This window comes from Pseudorca crassidens, chromosome 2 (genome assembly GCF_039906515.1).
Source record: "Pseudorca crassidens isolate mPseCra1 chromosome 2, mPseCra1.hap1, whole genome shotgun sequence".
In the NCBI taxonomy this organism is placed as follows: Eukaryota; Metazoa; Chordata; class Mammalia; order Artiodactyla; family Delphinidae; genus Pseudorca; species Pseudorca crassidens.
In genome coordinates, this window is record NC_090297.1 from 21,281,569 (window position 1) to 21,309,371 (window position 27,803).

General features: G+C 45.1%; 1 protein-coding gene across 1 annotated transcript; it reads right to left on the reverse strand.

Annotated features, from left to right (window-relative positions):
- On the reverse strand, positions 1–27,803 carry WASF2 (WASP family member 2). Its single transcript, XM_067724999.1, is given in 10 exon segments — positions 1–4,044; positions 5,006–5,159; positions 5,161–5,521; positions 7,293–7,448; positions 10,162–10,292; positions 11,315–11,432; positions 13,543–13,696; positions 14,226–14,360; positions 21,082–21,254; positions 22,394–27,803. Coding segments are annotated over 9 exon segments (1,497 nt in total). The 5' UTR covers positions 21,212–21,254; positions 22,394–27,803; the 3' UTR covers positions 1–3,886.

Here is a 27,803-nt window from a genome sequence, read left to right on the forward strand (position 1 = left end):
TGCATGGTTACAAAGACTTTATCAAATTATTTAAGATGTTGGCATTTATGCATTCGCATGTATACGTAAAACAATTACACAGAATCTTCAGGTCACTGGGGTGCTAATGTGGTACACACACGAGCCTGGCAGGGACTCAAGTAGGACCAGGCTTGGAGGCATGGGGCTTTGAAAAACTAGTCCTCCTTCTAAGGACCTGAGAGGAATAGGGTGACAAGGAAAGGGTCACGTCAGGGGTCTGGCTTAACCCCTGAAGGTTAGAGCTCAGAGCTGCATCTCAAGCTCCGTTCCCATCTTCAGGGGAAGGGGACTCATTTTCAGACTGTAACCCCACTACGTAACAAGCCCACTCCCTAAAATCTTGATGTGGCAAACACACCCAAGAATCCACTGGACAGGTCCTCATAAATATATTTATATCAGAGAAAACAAGGCACTTCAGGAGCATGATGGCTCTCTCTCCTACACATACATCATTCTAGACAGAAAGTAAAAATTGGTTAGTTTCTCAAGTGAGTTAAGTGACTAAAGTTAATACAGTAACAAAATTGTTCCCTAGCCCTTCCTGAGGCACATCTCTGGGTGACACCTGGTCCCAGGTCGGCTGAACCCCGGTAGAGCTCAAAGCCCCCAGGAAGCCTGACCTCTCTCCTGAGCAAAAGCCCCTGGCCTTGGGGTCACTGCCCCCCTCCTCAAGCCCTGAGGTCAGAGGGGGGGTTGCAGTGGGCAGCAGGCTGAAAGCAGAGCTGGGACACGGTGGGAATGCTTACGCAGGGTCACCAAGGCCACAGAGACCTCAATCTGTCCGAGATGGCGCTGCCGAGCCGGAGAATCGGCGCCACGGGAAGAGATTTCACATTAGCCCTGACAACACTGCCTCAGCTCTGCGGTGACACCGGCCAGGGTCATTTCTGAGGGCGCGTGAGCTTCCGTTGGAGGCGAGCTGGAGCTCGGGCCAGCTGCTCGGAGCCTCCAAGGGATCGCTGAGCCTGCCCCCTCCCCGTGGCTGCTCCTTTGGAATGTACTCATCTCACAACCAAGGCAGAGTCACAACTCACTTCTGACACTGCCGAGTGGAAGGAAGCTGGGCCCCTGGGCCACAGGAATGGGGGCAGGTCCCCTGGGCTGGGCAGAATAGGGAAGGGAGGCGGCTCCTTGGCTTCAGCCCTTAGAGTCCTTAGGGGCCATTGCTCCATACTCTTACCAGCCTCAGCCCAGTTTAAATAATCACTAAACTTTGCATTCTACAATTACAGGATTCCAAAGATAACACAATTACCTGCATAGGGTCCTTTATCATCTTAAAGGGCTCTGTGTTTAAAGAAGCTTTTTTTTTTTTTTTTTTTTTGGTGCACATATGCATAAGTAGAGCCCAGAGGGCCTCTCGGCTGACTGGGTCCCCAGCCCCCCGAGCTGAGGAGGCTTCGCAAGGCCGGCTGCTACAAAGCGCCGAGCTTGGCTGCATAGATTTTAATGAGAGCATCGGGCAGAGCTGTGCTGTTGCTCTCCGGGACTTTCAGATCATTACCAAACCAGCTGTAGGATGAGAACACAGCATATCGAAACCCTAGGAGGTCACTGAGCTAATGATCTAATCCTACCTTCTGCAGGCAGTGGCCCTCCCCACCTCCTCCTGCCCCCAGCCCTTTCCAAGGCAGACTCCGTCCATTCCAGAAGCCAGGCCAACACCGCCCCCTTCAAGGTCAGAGAAGAATGATAGTGAGTAGTGCTGGCTCCCCCTTCTCCGGAAAGGAGGGGGATGGGGGTAATTTAGTCAAAGCCATTAGGCCCAAACCCTGGCCTAGCCAGGCCCCAGCACTCCTATTTGGGAGAACCACTGCCCTCCACCTGCCACTTTGGTCACTGCTGGGTTGCAGCCGGGGGCACCTTCGACAGCCATTTTAGAGTTCTGAAGAAAGCACCTTCAGCTTCCAGAGTGCACAGTGGGAGGCAAGGAGGGCGTGCACACCGTCTGGTACGCTCAGCACTGGGGCCTGACGCCAGCCCTGTGCCAGAGATGTGTGATCTAGGAGAGGAAGGAGGGCACACTCTGGAGCAGCCCCTGCAGGAGGGCACGCTGGCCTCTAAAGACTCGGTCCCCACGCCCCAAGTTCACAGCAAGAAGGCTGAGGGGGAGATTCAGCCAGGGCACAGCGGCAGTACCCACGATTACACCCTCTCCTCAAGCCGGAGGGGTTGATGAGGGCTTTGGCAATTACTATAACCATTTGCTGTGCTGGGTAGAGACAGATCCTGTTTCTCTTTGTTTCAGGGCTCGGAAAGCCGGAGAAGCCGGAGAAGCCAGAAGCCAGTTTCAGCACAAGAGGCTACACAATAGTTAGGGCAGAAGAGAAGAAACCTCACTGTTGGCCAAAGTTGACCAGTTTTTTTCTGAATAATAGCACCTGTGTATTAGCTCTGGGAAAAAGGGGGAGTGAGGGAGGGAACGTCACTGTGCAGTGAGGAGGGGAGCTGGAAACAAGACCCAGAGTCCTTCTGCCTTTCGACCCTCCTCATGGCCGCCAGCCGCCAGCGCCCCCTGCCCCGGGGCAGCTACCTGCAGCGGCTGCCAGCCCGAGGGACTGAAGTTTCTACAGTTGGAAGGACCTATGCTTAAACTGGGGAAATAAAAGGGGGAGGAGTTGCAGAGGAATTGAAAGCAGCACCTGTCACGCTGCCTACCCGCTTCCTTCTCTCACTACCTCTGGTCCCCCAAAAGGGCAGCTCTCAAGGCCAGGTGCTTGGCTGGTGATAGGAAAGGGGGAGCAAACAATTACAAGAGAGGCCATGAGGGTCTGAGCAGCACTGATAGGCCTGGCACAGGCCCTGAGCCCTTCTACTGGGACCCCCACCTGTGGTGAGGTCTGAAGTAGCACGGAGCAAGAACTGCTCTGCCCGGGCTCCAGCAGGTGCCCACCATTTGGTCCCAGAAAGCACAGGTGACTTGGAATCAGGAACTCTGGGGTCTAGCTCTGTCATCATCCAACTGTGTGACCTTGAGCAAGTCACTTCCCATCTCTAGGCTTCAGCATCATTCAACCCAGTTCCACCTTTTTCCAGTCCTGCAGTTGCAAGTCTCTAAGCTTGGCTCCCGAGAGCCAGAAGAGGCCCAGATCCCTGTGTGTCAGGGCTAGTTTGGTCGTGAGTATTAGAGGTTAGAACCGGGCTGTGGTGCTTGGAGGCACCTGGTGGTGAGGGAGGGGCATTTAAGGAACGTGGAACACCACATTCAGGAGAGGGACCCTGGGAGGGAGGGAACCACCCCTGCCTCCAGAAAGGCATTGTTTCTGAGCAGAGGGGTAAGACATTTCTTTAGGGGCTGGATGGCTCCTGGAATAAAGGGCATCCAGACATAGAGATGGCTTAGCAAAAGGCAGCCTCACCCTGCTGATGAGGGCAGAAGGGGGAGGCACGGGGTATGCGGCTGCTCCGCCCTCTCAGTGCATGGGAAAGGGGCCAGCTGTGTCCAGGCAGGCTTTAGGACCAGAAGATGGCTGGCATTATTCAAAGTAGCTGAGGGCAAGGATTCTAGAAGACCACAGAAAATGGCTTCTAGGGGAAGGCACCAACTCCAAATTTAAATCCAATCAAAGGGATCTGCTTTGGGGTTTTCCCTTCTCTTCAATATGCAACAATCACTTGAAGGGAAGAGGGAATATCTCAGCTACTGAACCTCAGGAGCCCCATGGGCCTGACCTCGGGGAGATGGGAAATACATGTTGATTTGGAGGAAGCACTTGGATATATCTTTGGTTGCTTCAGGGAAGGCTCTGGCCCCTTGAGATTCTTTTTTTCCTCCCTTTTTTCCCCTTGGGACTGTCGGGGTAGGCATCAAAGGAGGCAGGTAGGAAGGAAAGAAAAAGGAAGCGGGCAGCAGGCAGAAGAGTTAATCCGACCACTCGTCCTCATCAAACTCAGAGGAGTCATCTTCTGAGTCGCTGTACTCCACAGCAATGCGACGTGACAAGATGGTGGCCACGTCGTTGCCCACAACATCCCGCTTCTCTTGTTCCCGCTGCTCCTCAACCCTGCGCAGCTGAAAGCCTGGTGGGAGAGAGAGAGAAGGGTTAAGGGGTGCGTCAGTCTCCGAATCCATCCAGGACTGTGGAAGAGGGAGCAGCCCCTGGTGGTGGTGGGTATTGGAAAGGACAGTGAAAAAGAAGGACCCTCTGGGAAAGCAAGATCCTCAGGACAAGAAGTAAAGACAGGTTTTATGAAATTGTGGCCCCAGTGCTACAGGTGTGTCTGAAAGGAGCCTGCCATTCTTCCCAGTTTCCACGCTTCCCAGTTTCTCAGGCTGGTGAGGATGGTACTTCTCCCAAGACTGAGTGGGGAGTGGCTGCCAATCCCCACCTAGTGGGCACTCAGTCTGCCCAAGTCATTGATTTTCATGAAGCTCAGCTGCCTTAGGTTGTCTCCACTAGACAACCCTTCAGTTCCTGGAGGATCAGACAGAAGAAACCACTCCAGTCCCTTGGGACCAGAACCGGCCTCTGACAGAAAGAGAATAAATGCCCCATGATGGTGAGATGATGATGAGGGAGGGGAGGAAGGTAGGGTGAAAGGAAGGGAAGGGGATAGGAGAAAAAGGGGAGAAGGAAGGGGGTGGGAAGTGGGGGAGAGTAGGGAGGAAGATATGAAAGGCAAAAAAGTGGAGGACAAGGAGTGTGTGAGTCCAGCTGAGGAAGTACCTTCTAAGACAGTGATTCTTGTTTTTCTCTGGGGCACAAAATGGATGCAAACATACACAAAGCATAAATTTCCAAGGAGTTCAAAGATCCCACGATAAGAAGTCTTTACTTTAAACCAAGGTGGAAAGAAATATAAACCTCTGTATTTTTAGAGTGAAGCCTTTCTTCACGCTGATCTGAGGTCTTAATCTCTCCCCACCCAACGAAAGCTATTCCCTTGGAAGGTCGCAGAACCCCTTGTCCACCTTCCAATCAGTCTTCCAGCTGCAGAAAGACAAGGCTTCATGATCCCGGACCCACCATTGGGATTTTACCTTGACGGATGGCTGAAAGCAAGTCGCTGCGGGCATCGCTCACAGGAGGCAAGGAGGACTTGGGCTTGGTGGTGTCAGAAAGTGGTGGAGGTGCAGCAGGCTGGCCATCTGCACCACTGAAAGGGGGAGGAGGGGGCCCCGGAGGAGGGGGGGGGCGGGGGAGGCGGAGGTGCTCCTCCTGCTGGTTGGGACAAGGGAGGTGGTGGCAGAGGTGAGTAGTCAGCTGCTGGCGGTGGGGGAGGAGGTGGAGGGGCAGCAAAATCGGGGTGAGGTGGGAAAGATGGGGGTGAAGGTGGTGGTGGCGTCCCTGGAGACCCAAATCCTCCAAGCGGTGGTGGGGGTGGAGTGCTCATCATCGGAGGTGGAGGCGGAGGGGCAGGTGGTGGAGCAAACCCAGGTTTGGGGCCTGGCGGAGAGCCCAGAGGAGGAGCTGGTGGTGGATGGCTTGGGCTGACCACACTGGATCTTTTGGGCCCAGCTAAGCCAGACCCTCTTTGGATACTGTCTGCTGGGTAGCTAAAAGGACAAAGCAAAAAGACCCACCATCACTCTCAGGATGCAAACCTCCACTTTTAGTTAAGTTTATCTATAAGCCTAGGTTCATTTTGGTTGACAGTATCAATTCATTTTGCCTCAAATAGAAAGAAGAACCTGGGGATGGTCAGAACAGACCAACAATGGAATGGGCACCCTTGTAAGGTAATGAGCATCCCATTAGCAGAGGAGTATAAGCAGAAATTGAGAAAAACTACCTGAAAAAAGTGGACTTAGGATTTTTCCAACAGGTAAGGGCTGGCCAAGATCCTCTCTTAGGTCCCCCTCAAACTTCTCAGCTCTCCAAGGGAAGGCACCCTTCTAAGAAGAAGGGTCAGTTCAATCTTGGAGCCAGGACTAAGAAGGCACGCAAGAAAGAACTGGAATAAAAATTCAAACACCACTACCCACAGGCTCTGCTCCACAGGCTATTAACATTCACCAGATCTTATGAGGGCAGGAAATCCAAGCCAAGCTGACCGAACCTGAGCGGGGTACAGATTTAGGTGAATGTACCTTCAGTGCTCATGTGGAAAAACTTGAGACAGAACGAGGGCCTGAGGATCAGCAGAGACGGGAAATGAATGTGCTGCCAGACTTGACCCGGGTTGAGAGAGAATTAAGGTGCACCTCTCCTGGGTCAGGCCTACTTGACTGAGGCTGCAAGGTCTCAGGCCATGTGTGAGACTGCAGGGATTCTTTTTCCACCTTTTTATCTGCCCTACACTAATAGCTACTCCTTAGAAAAGCATCCATCTTGGAATTTTCCACAGACCTTCGAGCCTTAGCTGCATCCAACATGGCAACAAGCAGGAAGTGATTTGGGAGGCAGAAGGAGACTTGGGATTAGTGGTTTCAAGCGCCAAGAATGGGGCGGGCGGTGGGGGTGACAGCACTGCTTTAGGTCTCCATCTGAGGGGTCTTCAACATACCCAATCTCTGATTAAACAGTGTCCAAGGAGACAAGCATACTTTTCAAAGCTCTCACTTGTCAGGCATCAGAAAGAAAAGTAACTATGAGGAAACACTGAAATCTAACACTCCTCAGATCCCTTCCTCTTTCAGCCATTACTTGCTAACTCTTCCTCTATATACCTCTGCCAGGGACACTGACAAATACCAAAATGGTCAGATTCTAAGTTTCATCTCTTTTTCTTTTGTTTCCTTCTTTCTGGAGATTTTATCCACGGTGAAATGGACCAGAGGTGACAGGAGAAAAGGGTGACTATCTTCTACGTTCCTAGATAACTGGGAAGGAGGCTGTTCAAAATTTTATGTACAGCAGGAGATTATACCACTTTATGTCATGCTGAGTCAGAGCCAAGTAAAAAAAGCAAGAGATAAGTTGGTGACTTCTATCTGCTCAGGTGTAGCTAGTAGTTAAGAACACAGGCTCTGGAAAGAAAGCCTGACCTGCTTTCCAATCATGACTGACCTGCTTTCCAATCATGACTCTGCCTCTTACTGGCTGTGAGATCTTAGGTAAGTTCATTGACCTCTCTGTGCTTCACTGTTTACTCATCTGTAAAATGGGTACCTATCTCAAGAGGACTCTTGTGGGGATTAAGTAACATATATAGTGTTTGGCATAATGCCTGGCACTTTACAAACACTTAATAAATACTAATTATTTCTATTATCTAGACACACTTGTCTGGAGTCACTTTAGTGGTCCTGGCCTGGATTTAGAACTCTTACTTTGTTCTTGAGCATTTAACCACCCCTAGTAGATGGAAGAGGTATCACCATTTACCTGAATTCTGCTGGTGGGGGAGGCAAGCTGTCCTCAGAGAAGGAAGGAGAAGGCGGAGAAGTGGAGTCTGACTGTGGTGGTGGTGGGTAGTTGCTTGCATCCACGTTATCAACAGACCCAACGCTGCCATTCTGGTACACCAAGGTGGGTGGATACCTGACAATGAACCCAATGCCAAAACTGTCATTTAAAGTCTGAGTGGTACTCTCTTGTTTTCTTAAAAGACCCCATAAAAATGCATTTGATACAAAAGCTATTAGGGAGAAATAAAATTAGTATATTTCTCATATAGTTTCTGTTGTACTGAAGTTTTATTTTAGGACTAAATATTCTATTGTTAAATATCTCCCAGGACTTCCCTGGTGGCGCAGGGGTTAAGAATCTGCCTGCCAATGCAGGGGACACGGGTTCGAGCCCTGGTCCGGGAAGATCCCACATGCTGTGGAGCAACTAAGCCCGTGAGCCACAACTACTGAGCCTGCGTGCCACAACTACTGAAGCCCGTGCGTCAAGAGCCCGTGCTCCGCAGCAAGAGAAGCCACCACAATGAGAAGCATGCGCACTGCAACGAAGAGCAGCCCCCGCTCGCCCCAACTAGAGAAAGCCTGCGCGTAGCAACAGAGACCCAATGCGGCCATAAATAAATAAATTTAAACAAACAAAAAAACCTCCCAGATATTTCTTTTGTTTTTTCCCCCACTTGCTGTAGTTGTAATTTATTTATTTAAAAAGAATTTTTATTGGAGTATAGTTGATTTACAATGTTGTGCTAGTTTCAGGTGTACAGCAAAGTGAATCAGCTATACATATACATATATCCACTCTTTTTTAGATTCTTTTCCCATATAGGCCATTGCAGAGTACTGAGTAGAGTTCCCTGTGCTATACAGTAGGTCCTTATTAGTTATAACATAGTAGTGTGTATATGTCCAACCCAATCTCCCAATTTATCCCTACCCTCTCCCAGATATTTCTGTTGGATTGTCTGTAGAAATGGGACTGAACCCAGATTATCAAAACCATGCTGTTCCTTTCCCAATGTTGGCCTTGTCAAACCCAGCAGTTCTTTTAAATTCTCTCCCAAATGTTAGGAGCAGCCCAGACCCAAATCCCAAAGTCTGTCTTGCAGCAAAGGGCAAAGCCAAGCCTCAAGGCTAGTGAGCTGCAAGCACATGACTGGCACACAGCCTGGTTTTGAGGTCGGCAAGCCTCTGGAGCGCTCAAAGGCCAAGGAGGCATCTGATTGCAAAACCAAGCTGAGGACAAATGCAAGTTGCTGTGTGGTAGTTAGACGTGGTCTCTTATCTAACAAAAGGAGCTGCTGATTAAAGTGGGGTGCTAGGGCTTGCCTCACGAAAACCTGTCCCTCATAGCACTGGGCCTTGGGTGAATTTGCTCTGGGTGAACAGCAACAAACTTCTAAACAAGCACGAACATACCAAGCAGCAGCTAACAAAATGTGGCCTGTTCTGCTCCACCTCCCGCTTCTTTCCACCATTGTTGGATTATAAGGAACTCATCTAAAGCAGACCCCAGGGAGAACAGAGTTGGAGGGAACTAACTGAGTCAAATGATGCTCTGATGTGGAAAATCCCCAAGGCCTGAAGCCCTATAGACTTGGCATATCTCTTTACAGGCTCACCAACAAGCATGTCCAGGTAGAGCAGCCATGCAGCCTGATCCAAAGTCCTTATTTTCACCACCTCAATACACACACACACACACACACACACACAGACACACAGACACACACACACACACACACAGTTGGTCGGCATCCTGAACATGCTTCTGCCCTTAGAGTCACTGAACCTTCATACAACAAGGGCCTGTCTGAACAGGAGGGACCACAGAACAAAATGGCCCCTTTTTATTGGGAGGTGAAGATAATGGAGGTACCCTCAGGGCTGATTCCCCTGTAGAAAGAAAGGCTCATTTTTCCTCTCACCATCCTCATCACTCTTTAAAACAAATCTCTTAATCTAGGAAGAACAAGTGTCAGAAGTGTCAAGATTTCTAAAAGTCAAGATTTTCATGGTAGAATTATTCCTAAAAGCAAGAACAACTCAACTCTTTCCTTTTATCATTCCTAGACACCCGGCATGGGCTGGCATGGTTCTCTGACAGCCAGGATGCAAGGTATTTAGGGGAAAAACCAGGGCGACATTTACGCCAAGCAATCGTGGTGACTTGGCTTTGAATGTCACACAGGTCGGACACCAGGATAAGCATCAAACAAAGCTTTAAAACCATTTTTTTTCCTTTTAAACCTCTAGTGTGATTTGGTGTTGGGAAATGGGGTCAGACTGACATCTACCATTTCTTCACGGAAATATATAGCCTCAATATTGGCCGCACGACCTTTCCCACACTGTCTCTGAGGTCTGCTTTCAGTCCCTTGGCCAGCCTCTCTCCCAAGACTGACAAAGGCTGACTGAAAAGTTGCTTTGGTGATGTGCACAAATTCTCTGCCTGGCCCTCCCCACTCCCACGAAATGCCCAGCTCTTTAGCCACAACCTTCAAATCAATGCTCTGGAGGCAAAGGCCTCCCAAAGCCACTTTTCTTCCCTTTCTAGTCTTTCCTTTGAGTGCCTCAGACATACCAGTGTCTGGCAGAGCAAGGGCACTAGAAGCCATAGGCTTTATTTTCCAGACCACTCTCGTCGCCAAGTCTCTTGATTTTTTTAGCAAATTTTAATCACCAGATGGAGGCACTTTAAAGTAGCTGATTAACAGTGGTATTGATTTAAGCCACACAGCAAGACTTCAGGGGGTATGAAAGGTGTCACACCAGAGCTGTCAGACTGTTGCCCCCAGGTGCCCAGCCCCTTCAAAGAATGCTACCAAGAGGAGAGAAGCATCACCTACCCAGAAGGCCCCAGCTTTTCTTTGGATTCTACAAATTCTTGACCCATCTTCATTTTCTCCCACTCTTCCTTACGTGTCTTGATTTTACGTGGGTTTACATTTCCTCGATTTGGATTATCCTTCTTCTCTTTCTACAATGAAAAGAAACAGAAAAGCCTTAATAAACATTTCCCAAAGTTCTTCATTAAAATTCCACCCAGCTTCATGGATATATACCCAAGAGAAGATTTGCCTAGACAACATACAGTAACTATAGAATTTACAGAATTGCTGGGTTTAGAGTGACCTAGAGGCCATCTAATCCAAACCACCTCCTGGGCTCAAACACATTTCCTCAATCCCATACTCAAACACCTCTACCCACTACCTCTTTGGGTAATTCATTCATGTTTTTCAGCAGCTCCAATTGTTAGGCAGTTAGTAAACAGCTATTTATTATTTGTTATGCCGCAAAGGTCAGTCAAGAGAGAAGAGAAATAATGATAGCGGTAGATATCTGGGACAGATATAAGGAAATAGTTAAAGAACAAACCAAAACAACCAATTAAGAATTCTTCAGCCTGTGCAGCTGCACTAGCCCCTGGCGCTCTCTTGGGCCTCCCGGCAGCCATGCTAATGGGATTGTGAGGTTGCAACTGGTAGGTCATATGCTTACACACATCACTGGCAGCCTAAGGGGAGGGGAGCATCTACCAAAACCAGGCCTATGCCCCCACCACTGCCTCACCCAACCAGTAGTCAAGGTGTTAAACCACTCTTGTTGCAAATCAAACACTGTAGAGCCTTGTGCTGATCTCTGAGAAATGAGCTGCAAAACTGGCAGGGAAGGGAACTAGCCTAGCTTGAGTGTCCAGCAGAGTCAGGTGCAAATTGCAAGAGAAATAAATGGTGAATAGAAAAGTCAATTTCTAAAACTCAGCCTGAATATACTCAATTGTTAATAGCACCGGGAGGAACAAACACATTTTTGGTGTGATTTATACTTTCATCTTGGTTGTGCTTGGAGTGGACACATTTTTTTTTAAGAGTCTCACCTGACATCCACGCAAGCAGCCACTCGGAATGATTACTTAACATAAGACTGGCTTCCTTTTTATCCCCCCTCCACAGTCGTGCCTACTGATGTGTAGAACAGAGGCCCCTTTCCCCTCACCCTATGCTTTCTCTTCTCTTTCATGATATCCTTGGTGTCCTGCAGCATCTTCTCCTTCCAAAGATCAAAGAAGTACGAAGGGTCTGTGTAGAATTTGAGTGCCTCTTTCCCATCGTCCCTTGGACAGAAATGAAGACAAGTAGCTGTCAGAAGACAGATGAGCTCCCAACCAAATCCAATATTCCAAACACCTACCAGTTAGCAGTTTTTACACTGAGGAATCAAGAAGTCATTCAAATCGACTGCATATTTCCTCTCCCATACCAGCGTTCCAAAGCCCCTGAATGGCACGGCACCTCTTTACTTATCTGGCTTTTTAAGAACCTTAGCCTTACTTTCAATTCCTGGTAGAGGAATTTGCATGGTCAGGGCAAGAATGGGCTATAGCAGCAGGGATCCTGATTATGGCTAATGATCTCCATGGCCGCAGACACCTCCCTGAGGACATTCTGATATCTTGGCACATTAGATGGGATTTCTGTCACTGGTTCCCCTACCACCATCAATTGCCCAGGTCTCTGTAGGAAGCATTAGTGGCTTTCTACCCACCCAAAACCTGTGCACACATGTGCAGGTTCACGTGTGTACACATGTATGCACATACACACATGAATGTGTATATGTGTGCAGCTGTTATTCTTCTGTAAATACAGACAACCACAGCATTCCACCTACTTGCTTCCTTCCGGAAGAGCTCAGCATCCACCCCCACCCCCCAGCCACAAGGGGGCCCCAGTGAGAAAAGATGGCCAGCTGTTTTATGACCACAAGATTTCATTACCATCTCTTAGTGGCTGTGAAAGAGGTAGAGTGAGCTACTGAGTGTCGATGTAGAGGCATCTACCAGACTCGATGACCCTGGTTGGAATCCTGCACTTTGGCATGGCTGAGTCTCTCCCATTCTCCAGAAAGCATGCACTTAGGGGTGGATATTTATTTTAACACTACTCTGAACTAAAAAGAACTGGAAAGGTAATTCTTTCCTAACCTCCAAGCCTATCACAACACACAGAAACCATTTCCTAATCATGCACTAATGATTTTTATCTTAAATCTTGTTCTGAGTTAGCCACACCACCACTCTTTTCTGTTAGGCTAAATCCAGAAAACTGAGAGGAGAATGTTAAAAAGGAAAATACCCTACATTAACTGAAAAATAAACTTGTCTTACCATAGTCCCTTCAATATTATCAGGTGTGTAGTCTTTTCCTGCCCTACAACCCCTCTGCCCAGATCCAACTAGGCTAAATGATGCAGGCTAGAGAGTCAAATCTACGCCCTGCTATGTTAGCTGGCCCCTTTGAGAGCCAAGGGGCAAACGTAATTTCACACAGTAATAATAATAGGATAGATGCCATGTACTTCCTCTGTATCTGTGTGAGAAGCGACCATGCTCCTATTCTGGCTCTGTGGATCAGGTGGGCGTCCTTGAATTTCACACACATATTCTACTTTGCAGTACACCCATGTCTCACAGAAGACATCTGCCTGCAGCTATCTGTAATTACTTTTACCTGTTCCAAAGATAGTTATGGATGCGAGCAAGATAAATATTCGCTTTCTGCCCCTGCTTGGAAATTTTTTGCACGATAACACTAGAGACTACTAGAGGGGAGGGGCTTTAAGTTGTCTATAAGACTACCTTTTTCAAGTCCAGCCACAGCACTGTAGGTCCTTTCAGAGGGGAATGATGAAAGGATGTTCAAAACGAAGTGAACGACACTCATTTGGAAGAATGCCAATTACTCCTTAAGCTCTGGAAGGACCCTCAGGGCCCAGAGCAGCCAGTCCACAAGGCTGGCCCCACTAACACGCCCAAACATCTGGTAATCTAGTGGTTTCAGAGTAAGTGGGAGCCTTGCTAGAATGTTGCCCCTGGGATGCATGCTATAGGACTGCCTTGTAACAAAGTCCTTTTGGTTCTATAATAACTAAATTCCTTGGATGGAATCCAAGATGGACCTGGCTTGTACCAAAGTAAACTCTGCAGCATGCAATGCTATAGCAAACTTTCAATATATATTATATTCACTATGAGTTTAAGAAACCAAACAATAATACGTGGCAACTGTTTATATGGTAAATGTTAGCTTCTGCTGCCACAAGCAACTCTGGGGTAGTAGTATGCTTTTTGATACAATCCTCTGATGTAAACAACATCTTTAAATAAAAAGACAATCTAGTGTTGTTAACCACAGGCTGAAAAAGGTAGAAGCTAGCCAGGTTACCTGTAAGGGGTCAGATTGTTGAGAGGTGGAGGAGTATCACAGGTGTTGTATGTTTCCAAGACAGGTATGGGGAGAGAGTTTCTGTCAAAAAGCTTCTGGTCTTGAACGGTAGAGCTTCTGAAGGCCTTTCGGGTGTTGATTCCTTGTAGTGACACTGAAAGAAGATGGAAGGCATTAGAAAATGGATGACAGGCTATTTGAGCAAACACTGAGTCACACCAGTCGGAGAGGCCTCAGCTGCTGCATTTCTTGGCTGCGGCTGTCTGCAGCCAGGTTTTTTTTTTTTTTTCCTCCCCCTCTGGGGAAGCCCCACAAGGCTGTCAGCAGCCCAGCCATTTCATGACTGAACAAAATGAGGCAACACAAAGGTTTACTATGTGGCCAGATCTAGCAGGCCCCTCCTTAGGAGGAATGAATCTTCCAAGTACTTTTATGGTAGCAAAATACGACTGGGGGGAAGGGGAATTTGAGAAAGAGGGGATTGGGGGAATGGGAGAAAGGGAGTGTGTGGAGGTGTGGTAGAGATTAAAAGGTTTCTTTACATCACCCAGGCTTGTGTCGTTTCAAAGCAGAACTCCATAGGTCTCTGTGATTTCTCCCCTCACTTTTTTATAAATCAGGAAAAAAAAAATCCTAAGCAACTGCTCAGCAGAGCCTGCAAACGCTGAGCTCAGCTTCCTTACCTTCTTCTTCCTTGGGATCCAGCTGAGTGACTTTAACTTGTAGGCGGTCGACCCTCTCAGCAAGGGAGCTTACTCGAGAGGCAAAAGTATTTGCCTGAGTGAAGAGCTCTCCAAAAATGTCCTCGGCATATTTACCTGAGAGAGCAAAGAAACCAAGTCACTAGTGCCTAAAAGTGACATACATGGTCAGAAAAACTGGCTACTAAAGACTGTATTTCCCACCTCCCAAACACACCCACCCACCCCTCTAAGATGGTTCAGGCTACGTGCAGAGCTTGCTCCTGGAGACAGAGACATACCCTCCAGAGCCTGGGCAGCCTGCACGTGCTCTATAACTAACAGAGTCTTCTTGGCAAAATGAACTGACATGGAACTCAAAACAGGATGAATAAAATCAAAAGGTGTTATCCAAAAAACTAATCCTAGAAGAGTGGAGAGTATGTCTATACATTTGCCTATAGCCCTTAGCCCTTTGCTGCTCTGTAAAAGCACCTTGTAAAAGTGCTTCTGGAAAACAGATTGGGAGTTAGAAGGACCTTCTATGTGTTTACAATTAACATGAAAAATAAGAAATCACATCCTTAGTGGAGCCCCAAAAGTACGCTGAACAACCATGATGAGATGTGGTATCTTTGAGGGGCCCTGAACTTACTAAAAACTCATAATAGAGACATAACTTCTTCTAAGAGGTGAAAAGGTTATTTTATGTTTTATGACCTACAACTTTGAAAGTCTTTGCTTTAGGTTATAATCCTTCAAATCTACATCTCGGGGAACAAGTGGAAAGCTGAAACATTCAAGCTCTCCCTGAAAAACAACATACCAGTGGTCTCATTCCACAATGTCTTGTTTTTTAGAAAAAGAAAAGAGTTCCGTACTTTCAACCCTGGAATGCAAGGAGAATTTGCAGCCAAAGAAACATAAAAGCAATCTGACACTACCTCCATATTGTCATTCCAAGCCACAAAGCACATTCTTGCTAGAATGAAAAGTGGTGCATAGGAATAAATACACCATCTGAGTTTGTTACTTGCAAGGTGAAGGCAGGCATAAGTTACTGTGCCCAACCAAAAGATCATTTCTTTGAGAACTATTTAAAGTAGGCTCTTACTTCAGTTTCTAAACTACATTTATTCTTAGTCCATACTTGAGGGGAAAAAATTAGATCAAAAGGCCAAAACTGCACCTTCAGGGTGAAATGCAGCTCACTCAATGCAACCTGGAAGGTAAGGATAAGACCAATCAACAGCATATTTTGAATTGCTGGTAAATTTAGTCAATAAAGAGTTTCTAATCAAGGAAGAAGCAAGTCTTTGCATACTGAATGGTTCTGTGATCTAAACAACCATGGGAAGCTCCTGAGCTCAAAGGACTGAAATTGGCTAACAAGCTGCACTTCTACAGGGCAGGTTGAGAATCCAATCTGATCCCTGATAATATGGCTAAGTCGTATAAGAACCATACTGTACTGACTCACAGATATAGAGAACAAACTAGGGGTTACCAGTGGGGAGAGGGAAGGGGGGAGGGGGGTAAGACAGGGTAGGGGATTAAGAGGTACAAACTACTGTGTATAAAATAAACAGGCTACAAGGATACATTGTACAGCATAGAGAATAGAGCCAATATTTTATAATAACTATAAATGGTGAATAACCTTTAAAAATTTTGAACCACTATGTTGTACACCTGACACTTACATAATATTGTAAATCAACCATATCTCAAAAAAAAAAACCCCAAACCAAAAACCATACTGTATCATGCTTGCCTAGGTAACGAATAACTGTGATCAGAAGACTATATAACAGAGAAACACACATTAAGCATAGAAAATAAACCAGGCTCAAAAATATATGTTAACCATCCAGCTGTTCTGGAGGAAAAGAAAACCCCAAGTCAATTTACCCTTAGGTCACCGCGAGAGTACGCAGGATTTCCTGCTCCTCAGTGAAGGGAGCAGTGATAGTGGGAGTAGAAATCAGTGTGGCACAATGGTTTAAGATGAAATCATACAAAGAACCCCACCATATAAAATGGTAACATTGAGAATGCTATTTGAAGGGGGAGTGAGGTGGAGTGAAGGCTTCCCCACTGTCACGTTACGTCATGTCAGGCCCTAGGTATACTTAGAACTTCAAGATGATACATGGAAGAAGCAGTAGACTTCAAACCAGAAAGTCTGAATTTAAGTCTCAGTTCTTTCTACCTACACCTGTGTACTTTTCAGCAAGTCAAATTCTCCCAGCCTCAGTTTCCTCATCTATGAAATGGGGACAACTGTATCTATCTCACCAAGTTGTCACAGGATTAAACAAGCCAAAAATGTAAACTCTTTTTCTAAATTAATTAATTAATTTATTTTTGGCTGTGTTGGGTCTTCGTTGCTGCACGCAGGTTTTCTCTAGTTGCAGCAAGTGGGGGCTATTCTTCGTTGCAGTGCAGTGCACGGGCCTCTACATTGCGGTGGATTCTCTTGTTGCAGAGCCCAGGCTCCAGGCACACAGGCTTCAGTAGTTGTGGCTCGTGGGTTCTATAGTGCAGGCTCAGTAGTTGTGGTGCACAGGCTTAGTTGCTCCGTGGCATGTGGGATCTTCCCGGACCGGGGCTCAAACCTGTGTCCCCTGCATTGGCAGGCGGATTCTTAACCACTGCGCCACCAGGGAAGTCCCTGTAAATTGTTATAATGAGACTCCTCCTTATATTGCTCAACCATATCAGATGACTTGTGTTTTTTTTGGCCGCATTGGGTCTTCATTTGCTGCACGCGGCCTTTCTCTAGTTGCAGTGAGCAGGTGGGCTACTCTTCGTTGCGGTGCACGGGCTTCTCATTGTGGTGGCTTCTCTTGTTGCAGAGCACGGGCTCTAGGCATGCGGGCTTCAGTAACTGTGGCACACGGGCTCAGTAGTTGTGGCTTGCAGTCTCTAGAGTGCAGGCTCAGTAGTTGTGGTGCACGGGCTTAGCTGCTCTGTGGAATGTGGGATCTTCCCGGACCAGGGATTGGACCCACATTCCCTGCATCGGCAGGCGATAATTTCACTTATTAATTAATTAGTAATTAATAATTTCACTTATTCAGATTACCAAGATAGATCCACTATCACATCAGGACATTCATAATAGACATCCACCCCATTTTGCAAGATTCCAGAAGCAGTCTTCAACTTTTTTTTTTTTCTCTTAGCAGTAGTTTTTCAAATGAAATCTTATGTGGAAATGGAACAAGTAAAACTGATTTTTAAAAATATGAAGCTGCTCGTTTGAATTTGAGTGGGAGTCTTGGAGCCCCCCAATGGCATGGACCCACTGTACTCAGAAAACCCAATATCATAACATATCTTTTAAAATTTTATTTATTTATTTTATTTGGCTGCGCTGGGTCTTGTGGCATGCGGGATCTTTTTTTAGTTGTGGCATGTGGAATCTTTAGTTGCAACATGTGGGATCTAGTTCCCTGACCAGGGATAGAACCTGGGCCCCCTGCCTTGGGAGTGTGGAGTCTTAGCCACTGGACCACCAGGGAAGTCCCATAACAAATCTTAATGACCCAAGAAGGGGTTCCCTTTTCCTAGGTGGTCAGGATACTGATTCAGAAGTGCTGGCTGGCTGGCTGTGCCCACATTTCCTAAGATACGGCAACCTAATATGTGAAATGCCAATCTCACTGCACTGAGGGAAAATGAGAATCCTGGATATGCTATCAGGGAGCAATTCATGGCTGTGAAATCTTAGTTTTGTGCTTTATTCATTCCATAATCAGACTTTCCCTATTAGACCAAGCACTTCCGGCTAGAATATAATACATGAGGCCAAGGTCATGAGCCTGAAGCACATATGAGCCCATTCCTGCACCCCTCTCTGCTAGATGAAATCCTAGTCATCTTTCAAGGCTCGATTCAAATGTAACCTCTTCTGTGAAGCTTTCCTTGACTCTCCCTATTCCCGTTATGTTCCCATTCCCCATAGGAAATATTCCTTCCTTCCCTGTATTTTCTGTGCACCAACAGCATGGAAGCATGGAAAGAGTACATGCATGAATCATTCAGCAAGTATTTACTGAGCTCCTACTGGGTGCCAGGTACTATACAAGATAGACACTGGGGTTCAAGGACAAACAACACATGATTTCTGCCTCCAAAGAACTTTCAATTTAATATAGGAGATAAATTTCAATATAATGTGGCGGGTAATAATACAGGCATGTAATAGGATCTCAGAGGGGTACTCAGTCCAACCTGGAGGAGGAGATCCCTGAGCTGGGTGGGCCTTGAAGATCAGCTACAAGGATGGCAAGGGCTCTCCAGGCAGTGGGAACAACAAAGCCACCACGTCGAAGTACGAGAGAATATGGTCTGTCTCAGAAGCTACAAGTAGTTGGTAATTCAGTTTTTCTTCCTTCTTTTTTCCCCTTTTTAATTTTAAAAGAATCCCTTAAAAAGACTGTAAAATGGGAGAAGACAGATTACAGAAAATGAGGCTGAAAAGAAAGGCAGGTCTTAAAGTCTTGAATGCCAGGCCAAGGAACTTAAATAATTCCATAGTGAGGAAGAGCAGAGATAAATACATAGCTAACATTTATACTCTTATTTTAAAAACACTTTTTAAAATGCAAAAGTTAACACAGACTTAACTTTTAAAAATTCAAACAATTCAGAATTATAAAAGTAAAAAGTAAGATTTTAGTTTTGGGCAGACCACTCTGGCAAGAGTATAGGTTTAAGATTTATAAGATTTTATACAATTTTTAGGTTTATAGATTTAAGGGGGCTGATCAGAGAAAGGGAGACCAGAGGGAGGCTAGGACAACAGTTTAGGTGAGAGTTACAGTCGGTCTAAACCAGGGCAGTGTTGGTAGAGACAGAGAGACAGGAGACAGAACTGAGAAATTCTTAGGAAGTCTGACTTTGCCTCTGACTGCTGTGTCTGCAGGCAAGTTACCTTACTTTTCTGAGCCTTCATTTCTTCATCTGAAAAATGGCAATGCCAACATCTAACGTCATAGGATTATTAAAAGGATTAAACGAGATAATCTATGTGAAGATCCTATTAAAACCCGGCTTAAAGTAGGCAATCAACAAACGTGAGTTCCCTTCTCATCCTCTCCCCATTCTCCCCTTGAGAATTATTTATTTCTTTCTCCTCTGGTAGAGTATGAGCTCCTGGAAGGCAGAGACCATTTCTTACTATTGCTGTATCCTCTCAGCATCTGGCACATAAAATATGTTCAATACATGTTTACTGGATGAATAAAGGGTCAGCTAGCTCTACAACCTGAGGAAATCTTGTTTCCACAGGCACAAGCCAACCCTGTCCCTCAGATCAACTTCCTCAAGATAGGAATGCTCTGATCACAAGTGGGAGAGTGAGCAATGGCATCCAGCAACACTACCCTGGAAAAACACCTGAGAGAGCATAACTCCTGCTGAGTGAGAATAAGAAGTATCATTAGCTAGATGTCCTTTGTCCTATAGAGAAGGAACCAGTGTGTGACTGACTTCCACCCATTTGGCTTTCTCAGGGTGACAGAAGCAGAAATGATGCTTTTAAGAAGCAGTGAGGCTCTCTGCAGGCTTCATGTGCTTCCTTGTCAGCCATACTGCTGTTGCACTGCTGTCAATGTTCCTTTGTGTAAGACAGACACTGGCGGAGTTTCATTTCTTTCTTGACGCCCCATCCAGGTTTCCCTAAGCCCTGGATCAACTGAGATGGCCTCTGAGCTAGGTGATGGCTTAGGAATCTCAGACCCCATACATCATATGGTCACAGACCTCTGTCTCCTCAGGCACCTATTTTCAAGGCAGGGCCTATTACTATCTGAGGGGGGATGCAGGCTTTCTTGATATTCCACTGTTTTCACTAAGGGCAGTGATGCAATAGGAGAGGTGAATGTCTGAAATAATTCACACCAAGATGCTTTTGCTAAGGAAGATCACTAAAATGGCATTTTGACAGAGGTTCTTATGGGAGCTGGAATGGCACTAGACAAATGCAGAGCCTATCCAAGCATCTGCCCTTCCCATATCTCGGCTCCAAGCAAACAAAGTCATCTTAATTCAGAAAGAAATCCAAACCCATGCATGTACCCCACCCAAGGCAGTCTTATTCATTCTTATCAATTAAAAAAAAAAATTACAGTTGAGCTGGCTTTCCCTCAGCTCCAAAACAGACTAGGTTAACCCCCATCTTCCTCCTAGAGAAGAATGGCTCCAGCTCCAATTTGTGTCACTGTGTTCACACAGCTTGCAAAACTCCCAATACCCCAGAGACTACAGAAGTAATTTGTACCCTGAACTTGGACTTGGGGGCTTGCAGCACAATAAAATGTGTACCAAGGCAGACAAGTCAGCCAGAATCTCTCTGAATGCATGTTTGCTTTACTTCTCTTTGGGAAGAAAAGGGGGGGGGGTGTTGTGTAGATAAAGACTATTGGCACATTTGAGGCTTCAACAAAGTCAGGCTACATCGAATAGCTTTGTGCAATTACAGGCACATTCCCCAACCCAAGATACTGCTCTGTGAACCTCCCACTTTACACACAGAGAATTCTGCTCTGTCATTCCATCTGCAGTTTCTGCTGCAGCCCTTCCTGCCACCCTTCCCACAGATTTCTTTTGAAGCAGGTGGAGGGGGAGGGGGAGGGAACCTAGAGGGTGGTGGTAGATGAAGAAAGGGTTGAGGGGAAGAATCTGTACCAAAAAGGAGCCTCTCTTTGGGGAGGGGGTGGGAGTGGGATAAATTTTCGCACTACCTAGGGAAGGCAGATGGGGGAGAAATAGGAACACGGAGGAGAAGGAAACAAAATAAAGAGCACCAACGACCCCTGAGGGCAAAGCACAGGCTCTCTGCGGCACTCACTCAGGCTGCCCAGCTGTCGGATGACATTTGCCAGGGTGATGTTGGTCATGCATTCCAGCTCGCTTCTAACGCTAGGCAACGTCTGACGGCACAGGTGCCTTGGCTCGATGTTCCTCGTTACTAACGGCATGGTGGACCTGCTTCAGGCAACGTTCTGAATGATGAAAAACAACCTAAAAAAGAAATAACAGGAAAAGTATTACTCAACCACAAATTCCAGGCACACCAGGGCTGTGAGTCTTTTTTCCTTTTGTTTTGCTCTGATCTGAACAGCTTTAAAAATCTTCTATCTTTTTTCTGTTTTAAGCCCTCCCTTACCCCTACCACCCCTTTTAAAGGTTTGCCATTAGAGGCTTGCTGGATAAGTTTAGAAATTCTGAACTGGTGACTGCTGACTGAGGGTACACAGGCAGCATAAAAACCTAAAAACCTTAAAATAACAACTATGCTCCAACTAACAAGAGTCTCCAGAGGCAGGGACACATGGTAAGAAAACAGCCCATTCAGCAAGTCCTGGATGGTATAGATCTTAACCTTGGGGGGTCCACAACCAGAACAGATCAGATTCCAGATAATCAATTATAAGAATCAAAAAAGAGCTTTTGTCATCTGACAGTCTCCACAATGAAATTAAGTTGCCAATAATGATTCTACTGATCTGCAACAGGACATAACTTCTCCAGTCCTTCCCTGATGGAGGACTGTTAATGTACAGCTAAATACTGCCAGTATCTATTAACACTACCAAAGTTTAGTCTGTAAATTGACAGAATGAAAGAATATCAAGGAAAATTTTACACGTTCAATATATCAAACATGATGCCAAGCACCCTGCGCTGTAAGATTCCCTAGTCCTTTCTCTTCTACCCACAGCTCCCTTTCTCTCTCCCATCCGGTTCAACACACCTGGGCCAAAAGGCTCTTGAAACAGCAGGAAGTGGAGCAGATCTGGAAACCTTCCAGTTACTGTTTCTTATCCTGTCGGCTGAGCCCCTTTCCCTAGGAAATCCCCCAGCACTTTAGGTTCATGCTGAGCTATTGTTTTAGAGTTAGATTACCAAATTCCTAGCTCTACAAGGACAGGAGGAGGTTTTTTATCCAACAAAATGGATATGACTACAGCCAAGGCACATCGGGCTGGAACTGTTTCCCTATCTTGTGAAACTAAAGAAATTTAAAACAGCCTAATGGTTTTTGTGCTAGGGAAAATGGCAAATTAAATGGTAAAGCATAAAGGTAACATACCCAAGTCCCCAAGGTTGCAAACTCCTCTTTAAAAAAAAAAAACAAAAACCCACAGAGGTTTACTTACATCAAATCTCAAAACACCAGCTCATCACCAAAAAAGTTGATTGTGAATACGAAATGCTTAAATCAAGCTAAACATCATAGATCTTAAAAGTGAACCAACATATTGTCTGACCAAAAGAAAAAAAAAAAAAAGCCCTTCAGGCTCAAAGAGGGAGTAGAACCCTTTGGAACAGACTGCTCCTTGTTATGGACATTCTGATCTGCTAAGAGTAAAAATAAAACAGGAAGCCAGTAGCTTGGGAAACAAGATTTCCTGTCACCAACAGCAACAGCCTAAGAACCAAGAGAATCAGCTGTTTGCTCATAACTTAGAACCTCCCTTTAATAGTCACTGTGTGGCAGCTGTTCCTATCTTTGGGGTGCAGAGGTGTTTCCTGAATGTTTGTCTACTGTCTAAGGAAATAATTTTCATTCTGTTCCTCAGCTAAGTTCCCCTTTGACTAAACAGGTTTTCTAATCCAAACTCTGGACTTTCCCTCCCAGTCTACCTCTTCTCCTCTTTTACATAATCTAAAGGGTACTGGGTACTAACATGCAAGCTTTATTAACTCATACTGAAAAGAGAGTTTAGAACAGCAAAGGAGGCAAGGTGTTACAAATAAAAGAACCTCACAGGACTCTGCATCCTCTGGATGCCCTTAGACTCCCAAACTTCAAGCTTTTAGGAAGAACCAGAAATTCAGGGGTACAGCCAGAGATGAGTGAAAATAGCCACTATGGCTCCCTCCATTAGCAATTATTTCAGAACTTGTTCTAGCTTCTTAGAGGAGCTACAGGAGCCAGATCCCCTTGAAATTCTGCGCTGAATGGCCACTGACAGGGCATTCCAGACATTCTCTTTGGACACCTAATGGAAACTGTATTCCAGATGGCTAGGTAAATGTCAGATTAGGGGTGGAGCTGGGGAAGCCACTCTGACACCTTGGTACTTTAGCATTTATGCTTTCCCAAGTACCTTGGGTAAGTAGACACAAATGGAGTCAACTCTATGTTTTCTGGGGTGGAGGAACCAAGTTTTCAATAGCAAGATAGCTACCTCTTGCCAAAAAAAGCCAGCTCCCACAACCAGCTAGAGTACTCAAGAAATTACAATATGTCAATATCTATCAAGACAAAACAATTAGAAAAGTGAATCTGCTACTAAAAAAAAAGTAATTTTATATGTTTCAGAGCCACCAGAGAAAGACAAGATTCCCTATTATATGGAATTACCTGCATCACTGCTCATTTTTCTTTTGGATAATCAAGGTTAGTTGTATTATGCCAAAGAAGTATGGAATTACGCATGATCTGAACCACAATACTAATTTGACCAAGGGGAAAAAAACCCTCTATTCCAGTGAAGACAAACTTAGAAATGGGGCAAAGACTTCCAAGGCTCTTGACTCAACTCAGCTTCAAGTTGTGGAGTTGAGACATACCTCCCTTAGTGCCCTGAGTCTTGACACCTTACTAGCTGTGTTATCTTGGGCAATTTTCCTAGAGACATTAAATAATGTAACATGTATAAAATGTCCACTACAGGGCTAAGAAAAAAGGTAGTTATTTTTAGTTCCACGGACCTCAGGCAAATCCTCCTGTAAAATCAATTCTATTCATTGACAAATATTTTAAAACACTTTTAACAATGGACATATTATGTAGTAGAATACAATAGTCACATAAATTTAAAGATGAAACCCTAGGGTCTTCCCTGGTGGCGCAGTGGTTAAGAATCCGACTGCCAATGCCGGGGACACGGGTTCAAGCCCTTGTCCGGGAAGATCCCACATGCCGTGGAGCAACTACGCCCGTGTGCCACAACTACTGAGCCTGCACTCTAGAGCCCGCGAGCCACAACTACTGAAGCCTGAGCACCTAGAGCCTGTGCTCTGCAACAAAAGAAGCCACCACAATGAGAAGCCCGTGCACCGCAAGGAAGGGTAGCCCCCGCTCGCCACAACTAGAGAAAGCCCGCATGCAGCAACAAAGACCCAAAGCAGCCAAAAATAAATAAATTAAATAAATAAATTTATAATAAATAAATAAATGTGTGTGTGTATATATATATATTTTTAAAAATAATAATAAAGTTGAAACCCTAGACTTCAATGAAATTTGTGGAGTTTTTTTCTGGAGATTGTTCCCAGCCATGCTTCTGGACCTCTTGAAGAACATACATTCTCTCTCTCTACTCTTTTACACTGGGTTCCTCATCTGAACCACAGAACAAAGAAAAGAATTTGAATGACTATTTCCTCAATTCTCTTCAAGAGTGTAAGCAACTAGGACCATTTCAGATGCACTGGTAAAAAGTTAATACATTACATACAATGGATGCCTAATAGCATTAGGGTTTAATTTTCTTATGGGAATGCAGTTGAGAAAAGCTTATCTATCATAAGTAGTCATTTAGTGGAAAATGTGTGGAGCACTGGGTGTTGACGAACCACTAAATTAAGGAAGTGACATGGGCAAATCTGCATTTTTAGATAAATCATTCTAACAGAAATTGGAAGCTGTATTTGGGCAGGAGAAGACTGGAGGTAAGAAGACCAGTTGGGAAACTCTTCCCAGGCTGAGAAGGAGACAATAGAAATGGAGAGACCCACCACAGCTAGCAAATATGAACTGAGGAACCATAGACAGGCTGCAGGGGTGAGTCCAACACTTCAGCCCTATCTGTAGCTCTCTCCTGATAGCTTTGTACAGTTATACTCACAAAGTGATAAAATGTATGTTTCTTTATTACACGTATTATGAGGGAGTTCCCTGGTGGCCTAGTGGTTAGGATTTGGCACTGTCACTGCTGTGGCCTGGTTTCGATCCCTGGCGGGGGAACTGAGGTCCTGATTCTAATAAAAAATTAAAAAAAAATAAAAGTATTATGAAAAGAGCTAAATGCTAGTACCAGTAATGAAAAGAAAGTGAAGAAAACCAAGAAAGTAGTCGTTCTTGGCTGGAAAAAGAAGTTTGGACACATGAAAGTGGAATGCCCCGTCTTTATAGAATCAGTAAAGTTCTTTTTCAGTTATACTTTATTTTGATTAGGGAAATTATATGCTACAGAGATATTTGCTAACTTGGGAGTCTGAGAAGATCTTACCTTGGGGGATGTTACATAGGAGAGGAATTAAATTAGAACCACTGAGAAGATAAAAGTTACAGGGAAGTAGATTTCAATTAAGTTAGTTCCTTTTAATTAGAGCTGTCCTATATTAGAATGGGTTCTCTTCAGAAGTTATAAGTTCCCCAGTATCATCCTCTGGATACCAGCTATTGGGCATGTTGGGGGAGAGATTCCTAGACTGTAAGAAGATGATGTTGAGAGGTCAGACTGGATGACTTCTACAATGCCTGTTAAATCAAAGATGATATAATTCTCACTCTGGGCTTCAGTTTCCTCATCTGCAAAATAAAGAGACTGAGCTAGATGATCTTTAAGAAGTTCTAAAATTCCTGGATTTGCTTCTACCTAAGCTGCCATAACCTCTTCCCTTGGCCAACAGCCACTTGCATTCTGAACACAAGGCCAGAGGGAGGTCTAGGGACTGTAGAGAAGGGCGGATCATGACCATGAATCAAACCCTTTGCCAGATCTAGATTCATCTAGTTACCAGGAGGGCTAGGATCCAGAATGGTAAAAAGGACATTCCAGACAAAGCCCTGGGGTTAAGTTATTTACACTCTGGGAACCTCCCAAGCCAATCTGGGAGTTGGCTACCCAAAGAAGTCCAAAGGAAAAACTGGCTTTGGACCAGTTCCAGACATCCAGCCAGACTCAGCAGCAACCCCCATCTTTACCCCTGGCTATTTTCAGCCTAAGAAACTTGAGAATGAGTCTGAGAATAAATAAAAGACTTCAGGCACCCCCTCCTAGCTATGGCCTGGAGTACATTGACCAGTCTAGACTGCCAGTACCATTATGGGATTCATGCTTTGAACTGGAAACTGGATGAGGTGTTCTTTGAGGTCCCTTCACAACAGTAAGATTCTACAAGTCTTTATATTTGAAGTTATCATGAAATATTTATATATCACATTTGGTCAGTGCAAAGGCAAAAGGAGACTTTGACATGTACCCTACACTCTGAACTCTCAATTCTGTTCCCAACAGCCTGTAGCAGGAGTGGGGTGAAGTAGGTAAGAGGTAGGGATTGGGAGGGTGGAAGAAGATAATAAAGGAAGGCTGCATGTGAGAGGGAGGATGCACTCATCTGTACCCTACACTCTGAATTCTTATTATTACCAGGACAGAAAACAGATGACTACTCATTCTGGCAATGATATGTACTACTAGCTATTTATTATAAATAAATAAACAACGCTTCATTTAGAGCCACGGTCACTGATAACACCTGCAGATTTCTATGGCCACATCCAAAAGCAAGTATATCTGAGCTACAGCAAAAACCGTAACAACAGAAATGCTTCTCAAGGCAGTTCCTCTTTGAAACATACCCCCAAAATGCTGATCAGCAGTAGCAGGGGATGAGAACATGTGGGGATATTGTATGTGTGGCAATTAGGACTTCTGCTTTCACTTCAGCATTTCCCACTGTTCTATAGTTAACAGCACTTTGGATGGGGGCATATGAGAAGAGCTTTGCTTTGTAGGCCAGTTTCCTCTTTCAAGAAATAAATTTCTTTATGTTAAAGAATGTATGTTTCACAGCGGTTCAAGAATCTCAACTGAAAGTCAAATAATCATTTGACTTCAAAATAATACACAACACACAGGTTTACTGTAATCTAAGTCTGTCTGTTAAAATGTTTAAAGAAATATGAATTTACTGTTGCATATAGCAGTCCTCACTATCATGCAACAATCACGAGGAATGCCTCATTATAGACTAAAGCATCTACCCACTTCCTATTGAAATACAGGGTGGGGCTAAACCTACAAATATAACCAGACTCTCTCCAAACATAAGAAGTTACTGACAAATCAGTTTAGGTCACTAGAGTAATGTTCAAAAGAGCTAGCAAGACAAATGGAACTCCTAGGGTGGACAAAGAAACTATGTGACTGGGAGAACCAAGAAAAAAAGCTTACTTGTGATCTAAAACCAGGAGAAATTTCCAATTTCATAAAGGAATGACACCAGCTATGGACCTACATTCAATAAGTGTAAAGCTCCTTCTTGTCCTAATTTGGTTTTGGGAAAGCAGCCCAGGGAAACAGGACTTCCAAACTACTGTATCTTACTCCTTGAACACACTGTATATCAAGGACCATTCACATCTGGTAATTCCATAGCTTTCTATTATCTTTTGGGAGAATACCACCTTTTGTTCTTACTTTTATTACTCTTCAGGCTCTAACCATAGCTTTGCTCTTAAAGCTAAAATTGGGGGATAACTTTTACTTCAAAATTAGTTTCTTCTAGTATCAACTATTCCATAGAAAACTGCCTTTTATTTTTAAATTT